Source organism: Hetaerina americana, unplaced genomic scaffold (assembly GCF_022747635.1).
Source record: "Hetaerina americana unplaced genomic scaffold, ioHetAmer1.1.p SCAF_52, whole genome shotgun sequence".
Classification (NCBI taxonomy): Eukaryota; Metazoa; Arthropoda; class Insecta; order Odonata; family Calopterygidae; genus Hetaerina; species Hetaerina americana.
This window is the reverse complement of record NW_027287117.1, coordinates 895,807-917,272: the sequence shown is the minus strand read 5'-3', so window position 1 is coordinate 917,272 and position 21,466 is coordinate 895,807. Positions and strand designations below refer to the sequence as shown.

At 38.5% G+C, this 21,466-nt stretch overlaps 2 protein-coding genes across 3 annotated transcripts; one reads left to right on the top strand and one right to left on the bottom strand.

Annotated features, from left to right (window-relative positions):
* The first annotated feature begins 1,000 nt into the window (after positions 1-1,000).
* On the top strand, positions 1,001-17,406 carry LOC139694674 (zinc finger protein 28-like). 2 transcript variants are annotated; one of them, XM_071593171.1, is made up of 5 exons: positions 1,001-1,050; positions 1,623-1,760; positions 1,844-2,042; positions 11,970-12,649; positions 14,548-17,406. In XM_071593171.1, exons 3-5 carry the CDS (start codon positions 1,869-1,871, stop codon positions 14,966-14,968), a joined length of 1,275 nt encoding a protein of 424 aa, XP_071449272.1. In that variant the 5' UTR covers positions 1,001-1,050; positions 1,623-1,760; positions 1,844-1,868; the 3' UTR covers positions 14,969-17,406. The 2 variants fall into 2 exon arrangements, with proteins under 2 accessions (XP_071449272.1, XP_071449271.1); XM_071593170.1 differs by lacking the exon at positions 1,001-1,050 and adding an exon at positions 1,084-1,525.
* On the bottom strand, positions 10,430-11,976 carry Yeti (yeti). Its single transcript, XM_071593172.1, has one exon. The coding sequence runs from the start codon at positions 11,858-11,860 to the stop codon at positions 11,006-11,008; it is 855 nt and encodes a 284-aa protein (XP_071449273.1). The 5' UTR covers positions 11,861-11,976; the 3' UTR covers positions 10,430-11,005.
* Positions 17,407-21,466: the final 4,060 nt, after the last annotated feature.

Genomic DNA, 21,466 nt, shown 5'->3' with positions numbered 1-21,466 from the left:
GCCTATTTAAAGGCAATACAGTCATCACGGAGTACTGCCTTGAGGTTATGAAACACCTGAGAGAGAGAATCAGGCAAAAACGGTCTGAATTTCGGAAGAGTGGTGATTTTTTCACCATGGAAACGTGCTGACTTGGCAATGCAGTTAGGGGTTGATGGCATTGCTGAGTGAATTGGAAATTTGGTGCAATAGCTATGGGATGAGAATCAGTTTAAATAAAATAAAGATTAGGTGATTTTCCAGAAAGATGAAGACTAACCTTACAATTAAAATAGGAGGGGACAAGTCCAACAGTTAATGTATCTCAGGTGTGTTTTCAACAAATGGACAAAGTAGAAGGGGTGCGAGGTAAAGATTGGTACTAGGCAAAGAGCCTTTCATAAGGATGAAGTTGATGATGGGGATGTTAAGAAACGCTTCATCAAAACTTTTACATGGAGCATAGTTATGTATGGAATGGAAACATGGTCACTGAATCAGGATGATATACATAGATTGGTGGCTTTTGAAATGTGGTGTGGAGAAGGATGGATAAGGTGAAGTGGACAGAATGGAAAACAAATGAGAAAGGGTTAGGTTTGGTGGGCGAGGAGATGGGTTTGTTAGAAGATATCCTAAGGAGGGAGAAAAAATGGATGAAGGGGGTATTGATCGGCTGTGGGATGTTAAAGGCTGATATAGATGGGAGAATGGCAGGAATTTTTGATGGACTACAGAGAGGAAGGAAGTATGTGAGGATTGAAGAGGGGCTTGTTATGAGTAGAATTTTGGGTTGTGTTTTGTAAGGAGAAATGTTTTTTTGGTTGTTGTATCCATCCAAAATCTATCTTAACCGGTAGATTACTTAATAAGAGCATAAAATGTAAATGATTGTATTCAAACGGCGTTGCTACAATGTGTTGTTAGCGCAGTCTATCAACCAAGGCCTTAACTATCACACTTGCGATGAAAGGCAGCGCCATCTGTGAATGGGTTTTAAAAAATTGTAGAGGGTCACAGGTTTGTACCGGAAAGTGGGAGAACCGTGATATTGATGTATAGATAATATAGGTATGTTTGTTGATATTGTTAGGTTAGGTCATTCCATCGGGAATTTGCAACGAGTGTGCATGGTTTGCTTTGGAGAAAGTTCTTTGTTGTATAGCAAACATTTATATTTTGATGGAATTAAGGTGCTTAGTGAGTGGTAAAAAAAATTAGCTTTGTTAAATGGACAGATGTTACTCTTCTGATATCTTGCGTATTCATACTATGGAAACGATTCATTACGTGACCTTTTTCCCTGATTAACAGGTGGTCTTTCTCGATTTTAGTGTGTGTACCAAATTTCAACAGCGTTGACTTGGAAGTGATAGTGAAGTGATTAATGCCAATAATATTTTCATGTTACAATTCTTAAGTAAAGTCGCATAACAATATGAGACTTATAGCAGCTTTCAATTTCATATACTTTTCCGCGACTATTCTCCTAGTTACTGATCTCCGGTGCGGATTAATTGATGTATCTTTTGGCCGCTCTCTGAAAGTATATAACAAGTTTTCAGCCAAGCTCCATCATTAACCGCCAACCCACTAACCATCTTGCACAATTGTGTCATAAATGATTCCACTCTAATTTCTAGGGATTCCTTCCAATTTCTTGAGTGACTCCGATTGGAGATGTGAGAAATATTTGAAGTCTCCTGTATTTCAGCTTATGTACTAAAAAGGAAGTATGTACATGTTATGACGAGGAAAAATTATGTCATGGCAAGATAATCGTAAGTTCGCTTCCAATTTTCTATTTGCACAAATTTAGAACAGCTGTTCCTATGAAGTTTACATTTCATCTAACGGTTCTTAGGAGCAGTCCTTTGCCTTCACCAGCAATGAGAGAAGTAAATGAAAGTGATGGCCCTGGGGAGAGTCCCATGGACATTGACCTTTCGATTGTTAAAGAGGAAGTGCTAAGCATTGATGAGTACAATGAATTTTCTTGGTCAGAGACTATAAGCCAGGATCAGCCCGTGAATATAAAACAAGAAGAGGATGAGGAAGATTTAGTAAGTTTGACTTCCATAGAGTTATCTCTAATTGTTTTATGTATTAAGTCATTCTTCTCTAAGTGAATACTATTAAATTGCTTAAATGTTTGAAAATTTTGGCCGGCAGTATGTTAACATCAAGGTTTTCATCAAATTTGAAATTATTTCAGTTAACTCCATGCTAAACCTAAGTACTAATCTCTTGGTTACTCATGACAGCTAATTCTATTCACATTCCTACTTGAATCAGTGGATAGACTTCATTTATGCCCCTTTCTCTTCAGTATTCACAAACAATACTGGGATATCAAGATCTGGTACTTCTGGCATAAGTGACAAAAAAGATCGGAGATTTGGCAACAAGTTTTTTTGTGTAGAATACATATTGGTGCTTTTTCCCAATGTCAGTAACTATTACCATAAAATATTTTCACCCTTTTTCTATTTACAAGAGAAAAGAACATTAAACGAATAAAATTGAATAAATGACCACCCTCGGTGGTGGCCATGTGTATGTAAATGTCGCAATATCAATATGTTCAGCCTCTCATCCATCTTTTATTGCAAAAGCTTACAAAATGTGTGTGCCCTTCGATTTTTCCACATAACCAAGGATCCCTTCAACTAAACCACTGATATTGTTGAAATCCCTTAGCAACTGGTCTTGTGGCACACCTTATAATTTATTAATTTTTAGGGATTTGGCCATTAGTGTAGATTATGTTGTAGAAGTATTACAGTATAATGCTCACAAATGAAATATCATTGTATAATGAATGCTCACAAATGAAATATCATTGTATAATGAGTATACATGAAAAATATTATGCACTTGATGAACATTTGAAGTGAAGACCTTATAATGAAAATGATATTACTATGATTGTTAGGCCAGTAGTCAGTAGTATATTACTTTTCGAAATATAGCAATAGTGATGTTTATTTTTTCTGAAAGACATGTATGGAAAATGTCATATTTATTGCAAATATTGGAGACAAAAGCAATTCATTACAAATTATTTATTGACAGAGAGGGCCATGAATTCATCCACAGTAAAGAATTGATGTTTGCAGAGGAACTGATGAAGTAAAGATTTAAATTACAACAAAGTTTCTTTTTCCCTTAGTTTTCTTGGTAATGCTTTCAAGAACTTGACACCAGCATAACAAGGGTTCTTAGTTAACATGGATGAGTTGTGGCAGTTATCCTCAAGTCATTACAACCTCTCGTGTTGTGCCTATGCACATCAGCATTGGACATCAACTTGGAAATGGCTTTGATGAAGGATCCATGCTGCTTCAAGGAATTACGGTTGTGTAGGTGTGTTGATGGACAACTGTTTCATCCCCAGTCCTGGAGGCGTCTTCAGGTCGAAGTGATCTGCATTGGGGTTTGGTCACAAGACGCTGATTGGCTTGGAGCTCTCTGATTTGCTCTCTCTTTGAGGCGTATATGAATCACCCGTTTCCAAGTGGAAGTCAAGGTGTAGCCATCCTCTCGGTTGAAATTGTTGGGATTCTTCATAATATCTACTGCTTCTCTCATGAGTCTTGGAAAATAATGCCTCTCTCTTGCCAGCACTTTAGCATGGTCAAGCTTAATCATGTGTCCGGGTTCCGACCACCCATGCTCGGAAATTGCCGAGAGACGGAACTGTTTTCTCTCTGTGGCCCTTTGATGCTCCTTGGTTCTGCTTCTGAAGGACATTCCTGTTTGGCTGATATAGGACTTCCCACATGTGCACCTGATCTCATATACACCTTTGTACATGAGATTGGGGATTTGTTCCTTAGGCTTAGAGATGATATCGCTGATTTTTCTTGCTTTGGAGAACCTATTTGTTATATTACTATTCCGTAGGAGGTTACTTATCTTTTCAGCCATTCCAGTGACATACTGGATGGTAGCAGATGTCGTCGGTTTTTCTTTTCCACTATTCTGTTCAATTTCCATTGTGAATTTTATGGTTTTATTTTGCAGATTTAGATGTTTCAGGAATAATTCTAGTTCTTCCTTCCCGTGTGGCCAGATGACAACGGTGTCATCAACATATTGGATCCAAAGAGATAGTTTCTTTGGGTGAGTCTCTATTGAATGAATGTAAAACTCCAATAGCCGTAAACAGTTTACCTTTCTAAACAAAGTACAAATTAAATTAGTTGGCTAGCACCACAAGTCAAGGATGGGGTAAAAGGTAAAAAGGAAAGGGATAAGAAAGGTGAATACGAATACTATACGCGAATTTTGGCCACAAAGTAGCCCTCTTCAGCGTACTGAAGGGTAGTCGTCACGACAACACAAGTCAAAGTGAGAAAGGGCAAGGGCAATCCGAAGAATATATAGTCTTGGCCAAAATACGCGCATTCGTATTTCATCCCTTTACCTTTTACCCCTTCTTGACTTGTGGCGCTAGCCAACTAATTTCATTTGTACTTTGTTTAGAAAGGTAAACTGTTTACGGCTATTGGAGTTTTACATTCATTCAATATTACTAGCCATAAGAGCTCATTTCTATCAATATAAGTCTCTATTGCCTTCTGCTTGAAATTCTCCATGAAAATGTGAGCTACTACAGGAGAGAGAAGTGATCCCATGGCTGTACCTTCCTTCTGCTGAAAGTACTTATCATTCCAAAGGAAGTATGAGTTCCTAAGGCAGAATTCTGCAAGGTCCGGGAAATCCTTTGTTAATCCCTCCGAGGTGATTCTTTATTGAGTAGCATACAGTCATCAATAGGTGTATTCGTGAACAGAGAGACCACATCAAAGCTCACCAGCACGTCTCGTTTTTATTGACTTCAAAGTTCTTGATGGTGCGAATGAATTCTCAACATTTATTGCAACAAATTGTGCAATAAATTTTTGGTGCATATCGCCACTGTCTTATTAGGGCAATGCCTCATAGGCTTATTATGATGCAAAAGTTTCCCGTGACCTCCATATCTCATTTAGCTTGCTGGTTTGGACTAAACACTGATGGTTTGTGGAGTTTCTGAATGGTAAACAAGCAGGGGTTTGAGTTTCAAATCCTTGCTTGCATTTGTGCAAAATAGTGGCATGAGACAGCCTTTCATTGGCTTGTGGCTAGGCAATGCATTCTCTTCTACTGTAACGTGTACAAATATAGGTTTGCTTTGGCAAATCTTCAATCATCTTCCAGAAGAGACCCAACCTGTCACAATTAGAAACCTTTTGGAGGTGGTAACCCTCAGAATCTAAAAACTCCCGAAGCAACCGGGAATGCGAACTCGATTTGTAAAAATAAAGAATGGAAATACAGTGATCCGTAATCCAGATTATCCGATATATTTCCTTACAATGCATTGTTAGATCACGGGATGCTAAAAAACTTTTGCAAATATACTGGAAGTTGATTGTGGGGTCCTTTTTTAGGAAGGTTACATCATTGCATTTATTAAACTCTCTACACTACATTTTGAACTTAGTCTTATTTCCTAAGAGCTACCCCAGAATTTCCTTTATCCTCTTTCTGTTCAACTAGTTTCTTTCTTTTACGATTTTGAAAATACCTGGGCTTTCATAACAGATTTTAATTTTACAAAAAGAAGCTGGCATATTATTTAACATTTTAATTTAAATATTTTTGTATCCGTACCCACTCTGGGCGCCTGCAGCTATGTGATTTTTCGGTTACCAGGTCTTCCTGGGAAACCATAACCGGCACAGGGAAAGGAACTGGCCCCCCTACCCTGATGTGTGAATTTCACACGCCGTCGGGCTTAGTACTGGGTGAACTCTACCAAATCACCTACCAAACCGACCTTCGGGTTGATTACTGTGTTTATGGTTTTTTTTACTTTCTCATTATTGTTTCCCTCACATTCACAACCCCTGAGAATTCCATATTCTACTTTAAGGCAAGAGCAAATAAGTAATTTTACAATGCAACAAAGAAGTCATTGACTATCTACACTACACAATTTTAATTGGTATCGTACAGGGAATATGAATCCATATTTACAACACAATCATTTATTAAAATTCATCTTTTTCCAGTAATTTGTTTTTATTCTGCTGGCTATGTGCTTGGTTCAGCTTTCTGAAAGAATCCATTCTGCTGTTTGCTCTATGATATTTCTGTATTTTTGGAAACCTGTGAATCTACTCTAATAAAATGCCTAAAAAACCAGAAAAAAATGTCCTTTCGATTGTTAAAAAAACTTAAGTGGAATTTATGACATGCATTTTATAGTTTCTTTTATTCTGCATCACCAAGTTATTATATTTCTTTTTGATGGGCTTATAATATGATCTCAGTGGGACAGAGCGATTTGATTTCAGATTATTGAAGACTTGTTTTAGATTAGCAGAAGAAGCTCTCATATCTTGAGTCGCCCATTGACAGTTTGTTTTCTGGGGGGCCGCAGTTTTTTCAGGTATCAAAGGGAAACTTACATTGAAGTGGTGCAATAAAATGTCATGGAAGTTGTTGAATTTAGTATCAAAAATATTGTTTGTAAATATGGAATTCCAGGATTGCTCTCCGAGTAATCATTGAAAATGTGATAGAGCTGGAAGTGATTAAAAGCCCTTGTATTAGATTCCACTATGCATTGTGCTGAAGTCAGCATTGAAAGGAGAAAAATTCAAAAACTGAGCTTTATGGTCAGAACAGTGGGTATCAATATTTTATTGGCTACAGTGAGGGAGGGTATGTTGTCAATGATTGATGAGGAGGAACCAGTAACCCTTGTAGGTACGTTTATGGAAAAAGACAATTTTAAGTCATTAGAGTGACCAATAATTGATTTCTCTGCGCAGAAAAATAACCAAACTCAACATGAAAGTCACCACAGATAATGGTATTCAACAAATTCCTAGTATAAATATGTAGTGTCTGGGAAAAAGGTTCACAAAGACAGAAAAGTTGCAGTGAGGTTACCTGTATACACATTCAATAGTTCAATTCACATCATCAAATATCAATGCCTCACCCATCAGCACTCCAGATCAAGTTCCCTGCTCAGGTTTTCACGATGAATTTTGTACTTTGAGGTGATTTTTCTGAACATAAAAATCAGCACATGCATTTTTGTGTTCTGATCTATGTAAGTGTGAGACCATGTAAAAACCATCGATGCTGGCAATTTTAATTTCGTCGGGGCGCAGCCAGTATTCACATATACAAGCAACATCAGGCTGGTGATCAATAAGAAATAGTTGGAGAACATTCATTTTAGATTGTGTACATTGTGTAGCAAGTTTGAGGTGCTATTATTGGTAAGATTAAAGATACTACTACTTTTATTGAAATGCAGAAATTTCAAAGCGTAAAAATCATTCGCCTCGATGGGGACTCAAACCCAGTCCCCTCGATGTCCGGTCAAGTGCTTCAGCCTGTTAAGCTACCAAGGTATCCTCTGTTACTTAAAAGTTACTGCTATAGCATCTCCTGAAGTTTGCCACAGGAGTTGGTTTACAAGTTTGTTGTAATCGGCATAGGCAATGCCAATCTTAAAGGCACCTTTGGTACTTTTCCCCTTAGTTTATTGCAAGATTCATGCTCAAAACATTGAAATTACTTTTTTAACATATTCAATTACCTCACCTTTTATAGTGGTTTTGGCTTAATGACTGACATACATGTAAGCCATTCTCTTAGCTGCTAGGAGACCACCTGAATGATCATCTCACTTTATCCTATGGTGAAGAAATTATTTTTCTTCCAGTTCTTGTGTTGTATGATAAAGCTCTCATCATTGGAGCTCGTTGACCTCTCTTGAGGACATGGTTTCATATTGGCATCTTCGTTAGACTCTTGAGGTTTAGACTATTTCAGGTGGATGAATTTGTGAGCCTACCTCGATCTGGGACTATCCATTTGATATCATCTCCCTGTTCAGTTGCAGTTTGAGAGAAGTCAATTTTTTTGAAAGAGTGGTACTCTTGCATTGTATGTATTTTAAGCAATGGAAAGTATTTAAATGTGTGTTTAACTTGAGGGATTTCATAATCTGAAATTCGATACACGAGTTTATTAATTCTAAAAGGCCAGGGGTGTTGATTTGCCCCTCAACCTGTTAAGTGACGATTTCATGTCTCCAGAAAAATGACAAGATTGGAGTCTATGTGGGAAAATGCCTTCGGAGGGTGTGCCCTAATACTATTTCTGTCTAATGTCATGTACAAGAATGTATTTTTAAATCATTTTATTGTCATTATTGGTGAAATATGTACTTGAGGATCACTTACTCAATATCATCCAAGACTAATTAATGTAAACCACATCATTGTTAACATTTCCATGAATACCTTAAATTTCTCCAAAGATGTATTCTTAATTTTGAGTCGTATAAATTAATTGAATAACTAGCATTTACAGGATTGAATCAGAGAAAAAAAGAGGAATAAATTCAAATGTACTAGCCTAGTCTAGTGAAATTAGTAAAATTTGTAGATTTCACCAAACTTTGTCACAAAACTAACAGGTATGACAAAGGTTTCACGGCTTTCTGTTTGTTTAGAATGGCAAGTGAAAATGGACAGGTCAATTAGAAATCCCTCCAGATATAAAATCCATTGAGTGAATAGGTTATTACTGGCAATAAGTTTTAAAGCTGCTGACACTCATGCTATGCACTGACTAAGTAAAGAGTGAGAGTGTTGTACAGTGTGTGTTGTGGTGTTGTTATTTTAAGAGTGAATGGACAAATGCCCTTGATATCCAAGAACTGGCCAGCCATCAGCTCATTTATCACAAGGCTAAGCTGACCACTACGGTGTCCTTGTCGTGATCAGTGGTGTCTCCGTTTTTAAACTGAATGCACCACTGCCTCACTCTGCCTTCCCTTATTATTCCGTCTCCATACACTTCACAAAGTTGCCTCTCACTATCAAGTGGCTCATAGTTTTTTTGCGTGTAAAAACCTAATCACAGATCGCATTTCACAACTCTCCAGATTCTCTATTGCAGTGCACATTTTAACAGTTAGCAGTGTGCAGAGTAGAAGAACCACAGTCTACACACACTGCCATAGCAGGATGTGCACTGAGTGTAGGGACGTTAAGACACCAAGATGGAGGCTCGTTTTGTTTGTTACAGCTTCTGTTCTGCAATCCTGAAATACCCCTTACTCGTAAGGCAGGTTTCAAGACGACCAAATGCTGTCCATCCACAGATTCATTCCCCTTGTATCCATCCAGCCCTTAGGATAAACGTACAAAAACACAACTGCTGGCAGTTTTTCCTTTTTAAAGCTAAAAGAGACACACAGCAAGACAGTAACACTACAGTTTTTTCTCATGTCTATAAGTTTTAACGATTACACTTTTTGTACCATTAGAATCTACGTTTAGTTCGAGGGTACATTGAACGTCAGTGGGACCTCATTCATGTTTCATTTTTCTTTTTTTTTGCTTCATTTCTACCAAAGAATAATTACACCCCCTCCTCTTTTTAAGGATTATTGTGTCATCTGTGTCTATCCTGGGAAGTTAATGTTGGTCAACTATGCCCTAAAGTTGGTACAGGTTGTTACCTCCTGAGAAACATTGTGACCCTGCTTGACGATGGTATGGTGCTCTCAGTCTATTGTGCATTTATTCATAGTCGACTGAAGTATAGCATTGCTGTGTGGGGACACTCATGTCATTCCATGCACCTCTTTAGATTGCAAAAATGGGCAGCTTGTTGCAAACATGTCTTACAGGAACCACTAAACATTATTATTATTATCATCACCTAGGCATGTTAGGCAGATCCTACACACCCATTTAGCTTCAGTAATCACCTCGAAACTTAATTTACTCAGACATGCACATTAAGAGTGATACATATTATTGAAAATTGCAATGAAAGCAGACAATGATATATTGTTTAGACAAGAGCCACACGTACAATGGATGGCCCCACCATTTTCTTTTTTTTGCTTGTGGTGCAGAGGAGCTCATTAGTATATTCATTGCTTTTTCTTCTGAAAGTAATGTTGCTAATATTATCCTATCATCCACTCTTATATATCTACATCCCTATCTTTCTGCACCTCCCCCAAAAATATCCTGACCCTATTTCTATGCCCATACTTACTCCACTTAAATCCAAAACAGTATGCTGTGACCCCAAAGTTTTCAACACAATTCTCAGGATCTTGTTTTGTGGCAGCTCAATAATTAGTGCAACCAGGCAATGGTATCATGACTTAGGATTGCTCTTTCCTCATTCAGAATTAATTGCAGTCTCTACATTGCCTAGTTGCAAAATTATTGGTTCAGTCAGAATGGCAGCCATTGAGTCTCTTAAAGAGCCCTTGGGCCATATTGTGGAGATAATGGGTTTTCCCAATATGCACTCATTTTTCAAATCCAAACACTACTTTACTTTTTATCTCATTTATTTAATTCTTATGGAACTAAAATTCCATTAGCATAAACATTTAGCTGCAATTTATTATGCATAAGTGTGCCTCACAATTGACAAAAGTGTTTTAAGCTAACATTTCCATTTTATCAAATAAAGTTGGTCTAAATACTAGGCCAAATCCATGAGCCTTATGTATCTTATAAGACATCTTACTTGGCAATAATACAAAGCTTAAGAGGAAAGCATCAAGAAGTGCAATCCCTGGCAATGAAGATCTGGAAGCTTGAAATTGCATTATCATGGTCATTTTACAATACTTATGGAACAATGCATTTGCCGAATTTGAATAAAAACACCCCTTTACACATCTTCAGTGCATACAATAATGAGGCCATCAAAATCCATTTTACAACCTTCGACCCAGCTTTAAGGGAACAACCACAAGCTGATCTTAAAAAAATAAATTAGAATCTGAAAATAGTGTAGGAACTGACATTATGCTGATGCTGGAATTTCCAGTCCCATCAAGAGAGGAATGCATGTTAACATCTTATGTATCTTGGAAATGAATGACAAGAGACAAAGGTCATTAAAAACATCACACATTAATTATCAGGAAGTTGAAATCACAGCTCTAAGGATCAAAAAAGAAATTTTAATCTTACAATTTCCTCCTTTGTGAGTTTCGAAACTGCTTTTCCAGTTCATATTGCTTCAGATCAGTTTTCTCTAAGAAATCTCGCTTATCTAAATAACCTGATTTTCCCTTGTTGTGAGCACTTATTTCTTCACTTATTCCTTCTTTGTTCTTGTAACTTTCCCAATCCAACTTTGACTTCTCCAAAGTTGACAATCTATTTTTTTTCCCTAATTTATCCAGGGCTGAACCTAAACTGCTTGCGCCTGACCGAACTGTGATTGGTTTTCCAATGACACGGCTTTTGTCAGAGAGACCTAGTGCCGATTGTTTGGACACACCACTCAAGGGGGTTTCAATTTTGCCCTCGTTGACATCACTGACTTTGCCCTCTTCAAACAATGAAGTATTTTCTTCTGCAATCACGTCGTCACAATTTTTGGCTGACCCTGAGGAAATTTTCCTCACCTTACTGGGTGCTTCTGCAGTGACTTCCTTCGAGACAGTAACTTTCTCCCCGGCAAATTCGTAGACCTGGGTTATTGTTTTTTTCTCTACTTTCCCTTGATTTTTTTCAGGAACACAGTTCCCCTTTGAGCTGCCTCCATCACTGGACACATCTTTCAAAAAGTCACTCCACAGAGAATCAGATTTTTGTTTAACATCTTCCTTCTCCTCTTCTTGCTCTTTGGGTGATTCAGAAGGGTCATCCCTCGCCCTTCTCCTGCCCTTACCTTTGGGCCCGCTCTTCACAGTGTCCTCCGCAATAGCATCCAAGTCCTCCTCGTCCCCGTCCGACTCCACTTCAGAAGGGGGCTGGCTGCCACAGTCAGAGGGAACATAATCTTCATCGCCAGAATCACTCCCTGACGAACTCATTGCTCTAAAAATAAATGGTGCCCAACCAACGCTTGAGGCTTGTCACTTCCCTGGGAGAGGATTCCAATCAAATGGTAAGAGCTGACACGGCAACTTCTTTTTGCTAAAGGGTGCAGGAGACGAGGGTCACGCCCTGGCGACTCCCCCACGGAAGAGGAGAAAGGGGCAGAGGAGGACCACCAGAGTCGTCAGGACAACGAAAGAGAAGGTGAAGCACTGGTGCTCAATATGCAAGTGCAAGCAGGAGAGCCCTCGCGCCCTGGCTCTGCACCGGCTCCAGCTGCACCCTGATGATGCACGCTACAGCTGTGCCTACTGCCCCAGGGTCTTCTTCCACCACTCCAACCACAGGAAGCACCAGCTGACTCACTTGGGTCCCCTTCCCAGGCAGCAGTGCACCATGTGCACCAAGTCCTTTGCCCGCAAGGATGGCCTCCTGGCGCACATCCGCTCTGTGCACACGGGTGAGCGCCCCTACGTTTGCAACCACTGCGGGATGACCTTTGCGAGGGACTTCTGCTACCGCACGCACATGTACATCCACACTGGGACCAGACCTTACCAGTGCGACGAGTGCACCAGGGCCTTCTACTGCAAGTCCGACCTAGTGCGGCACAAACGGCTGCACACGGGTGAGAAGCCCTATGGCTGCGACAAGTGCCCCAAGACGTTTCGTGTCCGTGGTCAGCTGAACCAGCACAGGGCCAGCCACACCGGTGAGAGACCGCTGGCCTGTGGTCTCTGCCCAAAGACGTTTCGGCTGGGGACTAATGTGGCGCTGCACAGAGGGTGAGTGAGTGGTGCACAGCCTCTCCTGTGTGGAAAGGGAGAGAGCGCTTTATTACATTACTCATGCCTAGTATTACAAACGGCTCATAAGTAGAAAAAAAAGTTTCATTGATTTGACTCTGGTAATGTATGACACCTGCTGTATGACATACATGGTTTGTATAAAACGCATGGGGAAAAATTTCGTAAAATCAGATTTATTTCAGATATTGTTACAATGCTTCAAAATTCTTCAAAGTACATCCCCTGGTGCGCATCCCTTTGATTGATGGTGGATTTCACTTTTGGGAATAGGAAATAGTGGGACTGTAGGGGGGATGTGGAATCACCGTGATGCCAAGCAGACACTTTCGACTCTCGGCCATCCGTCAAGACCTTTGGGACAAGTTAAATGCATGTCTTTTCTATCCCCATTTTTTTCAGTGATAATGGTGTCATTGTATCAATACCAATACAATGTGCGACCACGCTCACACTTAACCAAAGGTCTGAATTCAGCTATTGTGGACATCTGTCTTGCAGCTCAGTTTTTAAATGTCTGATAATGATTCCAAAATAGTTTGCCCCTTTTCCAAATAGTCAATGAAGATCTAAAAAAAGTTGCCTAACCTTCTAAGCTTAAGGAAGTCTTCTCATTCTTTGGTTCAGATTCAGCACTGGTAACCAATTGCTTGGGCCTGCCCTCTGGCATGTAGTGGTCCAAGTTTCATCCACCGTGATGAAATAATACCTGAAGTTCTGTGGATTTCATTAAAAAGCTGCAAACTAGTCTTCGAACAAGCTACACAGTTTTGGTCAACTGTGATCCATTGCGGTACCCATCCTGTGGGATTTCTTCTCATGCCCAAATTTTGATGCAATATATAACATACAAGTTTCTATTTTTGCGAGTTGGTCGATTTCAAGCAATTGTGCCATTATTTGGATAGCTTCCTGTGTCTGAATTTTGATGCAATACATCACATATTCATTCTCTCTATAATAATCCCTTACCATATCATGGATTTAACTGTGGGAGTGCTGGGAAGCGCAGGCGGTGCTAGGAAATACTAATGAAGCACATATAAAGCGTTTGAATGAACAGCAGATTTATTCTGAGTGCTGTGGATAACAGACTAAGGTCAACACGGTAAGATATATGCCACGGGCGCAACGTGCACAAGAGGGATGAACGCTTGGTGGGGGTTGAGGCGTGACTGGTCCCGCGTTGGTCAAAATGCCTCCTCGTGGGTCGTGCCCAGGGTGACACCTCGCGGTACACCCCTGAATCGCACAAACAAATGAACCGCCACATAAACCATTGATTTCTGGAGTAGTGACCTCAAGGCATCCAGAATGTTCAATATCACTTGTGCTCATATGGCTGCAATGATAATTTTGATATCATTTATATACAATCCTAATTGAAGTTACAGATTTTTCGGAATGTGTGTCTCATTTGTTTCTCTAGGTGATTTACCTTTCATATAATAATTTTTGATTGACCCACAAAATTCTCTTTCATCTATTTATTTTGGAAATCACTCTCTTCCAATAAACGCAGAGTAAATATGATGATCTGCCTGAAACTTGGTGTTTTTCCTTCTAGAGAACTGTAGCATACTGAAAATAGCCATGATACCAACCAGACGTGCAGTCCTTTCTTTGCGATTATTTTTCAAACTACCCTCACAAATTTTACTTCGGTAACATTAAGCAAGGTGGTTTCACTGGGCAAAACATAACGACTTGCATCTCCCATGCAATTTTTTTCCACCATCATTCATGAATTCCCATGAAATAGTACATGTATGTATACTTGTATATTAAATGCCTTATTCATCTGCACGTGAAGAATCCCTTGTCAGCTGCCACCTTTGATGGAGAGGTCATGGCTAATACTGATTTTTGTACTTCAGGGGCCACATTGTGAATGCCACCATGCTGAAAATGCACAAATGTGACATCTGCCTCAAGGAGTTCTCGCGGCGTGGGAACCTCATGGAGCACCGGAAGCGGCATGCTCCTGTGAAGTCCGTCAAGTGCAGATACTGCAATTTATCCTTCAAAACAAATGGAGACTGGGCAAAGCATGAAAATGTGCACACGCGAGAGAAACTGTACGTCTGTGATGCTTGCGGGAGGAGCTTCATGAGGAAGGGCCGGCTGAGAAGCCACATCCACAAATTCCACCTTAAACCATCGCACCCCAAAAAGCCCACCAAGTGTCTTGCATGTGGGAGGGATTATATTTTTCCTAGTAAACTCAAAATTCACCAAAAGAATAAAAAGTGCAGTGAATACCTCAAGAAACTGAAAAAAAAAGCCAAAACTGCATAGGAGTTCCATTCTGAATTGTTACCCAAATGGTCTTTTTAGACCTGAAGCCTAACAGAGTAGTTATTTGACTATTGAATATAATTTTCTTGCTTTTGTTATCTTCATGTTACTGCAGGCAATTTTATATTCATTTAGTTAGTTACTAAGCAATTTTATAAATGCAAAACATGCATTTTCGTCAACATATCTCCATGTAATACCAGTAATTATATCAATTAATCAGAAATTATATCATAGATACTGCATTTCAAATTCTAAGTCATTACTTATTATGTGGGTTTGACACATCCCTGAAATACTCTTTCATGTCTGTCATAAACATGAGAATTTGAAGCCATTCGAACACACTTTCAATTTTGACTCATTTACTATAAGAATATGCTCTAGGTAGATGCAATATAAAATATCATAGTTGATTAACTAATTTTCATGAGTCATAGTAATATATTATTCATGGTGTGAAAAGACAGCTAATATGTTTTAGCACAGAAAAATAAGCTCGGCAACATAGAGTAACTTAAACAGTGAGCATCTTGCAGAGCAGTGAAGAAATAGTTAAAGCTTATACGAGGCATTATTGTGAAATGACGCTAAAGGGCAAAAATTTTTCCAAATTAAGATTTTCTGTTACCACTTGTAGTATTAATTGGTTTGTAGGTACTCCAGTGATCGAGGTTAATTTGCATTGTTAAGAATACAACTCCCAAGAAAAAACATCACCTTCAGAGATAGAGTTTGAATGGCACTAATAACTTAATAAAGGAAGACTTTGAATCAAAGTTCAAACAAGATATGTGTATTATACCTTTGAAAACATTCAATGATGATTTTTTTGTCTTTACCATACTTCAACAGCTCCATTCAGGGCTGCGCAATAAATTTAAGAACCAATACTATTAGCATTACTTGGGATATTCAACATGACCATTAAGTGGCCATATCCATGATGGTATTTGAATATATGGACCTTCACTCTGGCTCATGGGCATATTGCTAACCATCAAAAGACTCTGCTACCTAAACAAGTCCCACCTAACACAACAGCAAATAAGTACTCATAAAGCCTGCATTACAATATGCCATACTTACTCACTCTTCTCCATCCAGTTCAAAATGACTATTGATATCCTGCCTCTACCTTGTTTACTCAACATTTCTACCTCCATCACACCTTTTAACGGTCCAGTGCCATTCAATATGGCCTGCATGCATTTATGTTTGGTTGCATTGCTTGCCATCAATAAATGGCATGGTTTCCAGTGGCCTTCCCTTTTCTTGAAAGTGGCCCGGGTCTTTATCTTTGATGCTTCACTAAAGAAAGAAACCTTGTGGAACACATTTCATCTGGCTCTTACTCTTTGACCTATCTGATAGGGGTCACTCCACCATCAGTATTTTCACTCCCACCAGCACCCCTCCCCCCTAGGGGCCATCCTATCACACAATTTATTCCACCACATCAAAGTATGGAAATACATGGGGAAAGAAGCAGAGCAATATAATTTGAATATTCAACTGCCCCGCAAGTTTCTAACATTTTAATATACTTCTTGCAAAATCTCCATCTTCCACTTGATATTGACTTTTTATTATATGTGCATTTTCAAAGCTGCATGAATCAATATTATAATGGAATAATATGCTAATGAGTCAGAAATTGTGTTAATTTGGGCTAATTTAAAAAAAACCCACTCCCACCAGCAAAAAAAAAAGATAAATATTTTTTGCTGTTCAGATTACCACCCTAGATCAATGATATTTGCTTCCATGAGGAAGAAAATTTTTTTCCAAAACCTGATGTTGACGTTCAATATCGAAACCTGGGTCGTGTTTTTAAAGTAAGTCTGTGGAATTGCAAAGTCAATAATTTCATTTGAATTCAATAAAAAACCATAAACACAGTAATCACCCCAAAGGTCGGTTTAGTAGGTGATGGTAGAGTTCACCCAGTACTAAGCCCTACACGGCGTGTGAAATTCACACATCAGGGTAGGGGGGCCAGATCCATTCCCTGTGCCGGTTATGATTTCCCAGGAAGACCTGGTACCCAAAAAATCACTTTAGTTTGGGTGGAGCTGCAGGTGCCCAGAGTGCCTTGCCCGGGAATCGAACCCGGGACCCTCCGGTCAGCAGTCCAACGCTCTACCCACTGAACTACCGCAACCAATTCAATATGTCATGTAAATTCCATTAGGTTACACCGGAGACAACAGATTTTATTCTACTTAATTGTAAATAAGAGATCAATGATTTAGATTGATTCAGTATTAATTGATTTATAGTTGAACTGTATGTGAGCACTTTTGAAAACATATCTCTCATCATATGGTATTTTGGGTGTACGCAATAAAAAATTGTTGGCCTCTTAAGGCAAAGCTTTTTATAGAAGAACAACTATTCCATGTTATTACCAAAACTGGGGTCAATAAAGTTGCGGAAGTTTGAAAAGTTGTTATATTTTTTTATGCATATCATGTAAACCCTACAACGACGACAAGCCAATAAAGCGCACAATACAACCTTAACCATAAGAGTGCATTAACCAATTGTTTTTGCTATGCAATGGAAAATTGGTTGATCTTTTTAAAAACATCAATTAAAATATGTACGTGGTACATCTAATTTTATATACATTCATATTTTAACAAGCATTTCTTCAAAATTCCTCATAGAATGAATATTGTTATATTATTACGGTAGCCTAAAGTTTAAGGTATGTTTTTGATGGAGAGACTGATTTACCACCATGCCATTTATATGCCTTAACTAACATTACAAAATGTGCCACACCACGGTGCATAAACCCTCTTACTATTCCACATATTTTTCCTGCTGTAATCCAATTAAAAATATATATAAATAAAACAAAGCTTATGCAGTTTTCCTGATAGATAAAGGCTAAGCTTAGCATTAATAGGAGGGCAAAAACTAGAGGAAGTGGAACAGTTTACATATCTCAGAAGTGTTTTTGGCCGAAATGGTCAAAGTATTAAGGAGAAAAATCGCACTATGCAAAGAGGCTTTCACAAGGAGGAGGGAGTTGATGACAGGAACGTTGAGTAAGGATGTTAAGAAAAGACTCGTCAAAATTTGATATGGAGCGTAGCTATGTACGGTGCGGAAACGTGGTCATTGAAGCAGGAGGATAGACGTAGATTGGAGGCTTTTGAAATGTGGGTGTGGAGAAGGATGGAGAAGTTGAAATGGACCAAAAGGAAAACAAATGAGTAACAGTTTGGTGGGTGAGGATAGGGGATGGTTGGGAGAAATCATAAGGAGGCAGGAAAAATGGGTGAAGGTAGTATTGATCGGCAGTGGGAAGTTGTAGACTGTCATAGAGGGAAGAATGATAGGCGAAAGAGGAAGGGGCAGGAATAGGATAGGGATGTTGGATGGGATGAAGGGAGGAAGGACGTACACCAAGATGAGGAAGGACTTCATGTAGAGTAGGAGGTTGGGTTAGGGTTTTGTTAGGGGAAACAAAATATTTATTTGGCAGTTGTGTCCATTCAAAACCTATCTTAACTGGTAGATTGCCAAATAAGAACCTAATAATAATACCATTTAACTGGCCAACTCTTTCCCTCTCCACTCTCGCACCCTTAAACATTCCATCACCAATTGAAATGCCCTTCATCCATCTTTCCTGCCTCCTAATGATTTCTCCCAGCAATCCCCTCTCCTTGCCCACCATACCTAGTACTTCCTCATTTTTTTCCTTTCTGTCCACTTTACCTCCTCCATCCTTCTCCACACCCACATTTCAAAAGCCTCCAATCTGCTTCTATCATCCTGCTTCGATGAACATGTTTCCACGCTGTACAAAACCATGCTCCATGTAACAGTTGCACACATTCCCTGCCTTGTCATCCTAACACCCAGATCTTCTCAAGCCAGTTTCATCATTTTCTCTATTGAAAGTGCCCTGCTATCAGTGGGCACTTTCCACACTGGCTATTCCCTGACTCTCCAGTCATCTGACCCCAGTGGGGTAACCATTCCAGTGACACTATCATTTATGCAAAACTAACTCAATTACTTTTCTCATGATTGAAATATAATCACTACTACTGTCAAGTTTCTGATATCATTATTTAAAAATCTTACTATTCCCAATAACATTTAATGGGATGATGTACTTCACCAATGCTGTACCTAATGAAGCTCAAAAACATTAGAACAACCATCTCTAATAAATTTTATTAGGGGTGTAACAACTTTTTTTTCAAATGGCATAATAATACACCAATAATGGTGTTCACCCCAACAATTCCTGTTTAATTCTAAGGAATATTTGACCTACTGCTAAGGTGTTTCTCAATTCAATACTAATTCATTTTATACTTCCAAAACCTCATGCCCCTCTACATTATCATATTAAAACCCACACACCCTCAATTACGTTTATTTTTACATAATAAGGATCATACGACATATTTAGTTTTGCCTATTCCTTCTAGTTTTCCATGCCCCTAAGTAGATGCCGCTAATGTGCCAAATATGCACCAATTTCCTCTGAGAAAAATCAGCCAAATGTATTTCAGAAATGATCTCTGGTATTAACATATCAGTTGACCATATCCTTTGAACATATTCAGAAACATGCAATAACAGAAGGTCCATAGATACATTTTGAATGTTCCTTCCTCTAAATAGAGCAAAATACATAATTTGCTAAAATCCAATAGAAAAAATGTGGATTGCAAATGTGCTACCACAAATAATAAACAGTTTAACACCAGTTTCAGAAGACATGTGCAGGTCAAAATATCCAATTTCATAGAAGTATCTTTTTCCTTATGATGTATGCAGACAAGGAAACACAATTACCACAGCTAGAAGACAATGAATCTAGCGGAGCCGCAGATCACATAGTACAAAACAGTTTCAGGCTTAACTAGGTCGAATTCCTTCATGATGAGGGTAGAGAAAAAACTTTGATATTCCACATAAAAAGGTTTAATATAACACACAACCATGGTTTCAACGCTGCACATCATCATCAGGCCCCCAAAAATGATGCTCAGCATTAAAACCATGGTCGTGCAATATATTAAATCTTTTTATGCAGGAAAGCAAATTTTCTTTTCTCTACCCGCATAAAAATAGGATCTCTTCCTCATTCATTTGAAAATCATTTACTACTGCAGGAGCGGACTGTGGAATATATTCCTACAGGAATATTTCACGTACCTGTTGAAAAATCAAATTATTTGCACTTCAGCTACGTTATGTAATAGAGCTGTTGATAGATGAACGCAATGAGAATTATGCTGGCGTGCGTCGTGAGGGTCCCGAGTCATGCAATTAATAAGAAATAATAATTAACTTAATAACTATTTAAATAATAATTGACTTAATAAAAAATATTTTAAATTACACTTGGTATTAGGGTCTCATGTGTTCAATCGTTTGAAAATTGTAAGTCCTAAAACAACAAGAAGATAAAGTTTTCTTTTTTAACCACAGTGGAATATTTTTATCGAGTAACCATTAAGATCTGGCCAGTTAAGAGGCTTTCTGGCAAGTCAAACTTTACTGTTTGTGACGGTACGAATTAAACGATTCCTCCATTCATGCAATTATTTGAATGAAATTTTACAACCCAAAAACGTAACACTAAATGATCATCTGCGCGCACGAATATGATACTATAGCAATATGGCATTATCAACCCCTGCGGGACATCATTGAATTTGGCGCCACATAGTCACGCGGAAACGTTGATTCCGTGGCATACAATGTTACAGTAAGCCCAACTCTTGCAACCTCAGATAAATTTTATCCTTAGTCAACAACTCGAATATATTAAAACGTCTTGGAGAGCTTGCTTACAACATTGAGACAAAATATAAAAAAATTGGTCTATCAATTCACAATTGAATCATAACCTGGTTGCGCAATTAATATAGTGAACTAAACACACGATACACCAATCAAGAAGGTATATATTCCTGGTAAGTCAGGAACTTAATCAATAAAAGTAGAATGTGTGATTCGAATTTAAAAACGGCAAAATACTATTTTTCAAAGCATCACCTGTATGTATTCTGGACAAAGCCATTTATCCTCCCCAACAGTGTTTAAGATTTTAGAGAACGTCTTACCGAAATTATGAAGAATTTAAATGTCAGGATAGTTCCGCCAGAAGTTATACCACTTCACTGTCAAAAATAATACGGCAACCGGAAGTATTCCCTTTAACTCCCTCGCGCTACTACCATCTTCTTTTGAGCTGTGGTCGTTGTGATGCTCATGAACGAATCACAAATAATGACCGATTCATTTTGAATCTTTATGAATAAAAGTTATCACTTCTGAAGTTAACAATATATTTTTCAAGTGATTAAGTTAAAAATTGAAATCTGTTAAATGAAAATTTTACCAAAGTCTGTTACAACTAGTCGTAAATCCATCTATCACCCAGGTATTTTACTTAGTTTAAGGCAGCGCATAATAAATATTCTTTACTCAATTGTTTAACAGTTATTGTGGAAG

Bases quoted from the DNA above. Each gene is read 5' to 3' on its own strand.
- LOC139694674 (XM_071593171.1), top strand. From the start codon at position 1,869: ATGAGAGAAGTAAATGAAAGTGATGGCCCTGGGGAGAGTCCCATGGAC. The intron at 2,043-11,969 runs GTAAGTTTGACT...TTTTTGCTAAAG, and splicing joins AAGAGGATGAGGAAGATTTA to GGTGCAGGAGACGAGGGTCA. The intron at 12,650-14,547 runs GTGAGTGAGTGG...TTTGTACTTCAG, and splicing joins AATGTGGCGCTGCACAGAGG to GGGCCACATTGTGAATGCCA.
- Yeti (XM_071593172.1), bottom strand. From the start codon at position 11,860: ATGAGTTCGTCAGGGAGTGATTCTGGCGATGAAGATTATGTTCCCTCT.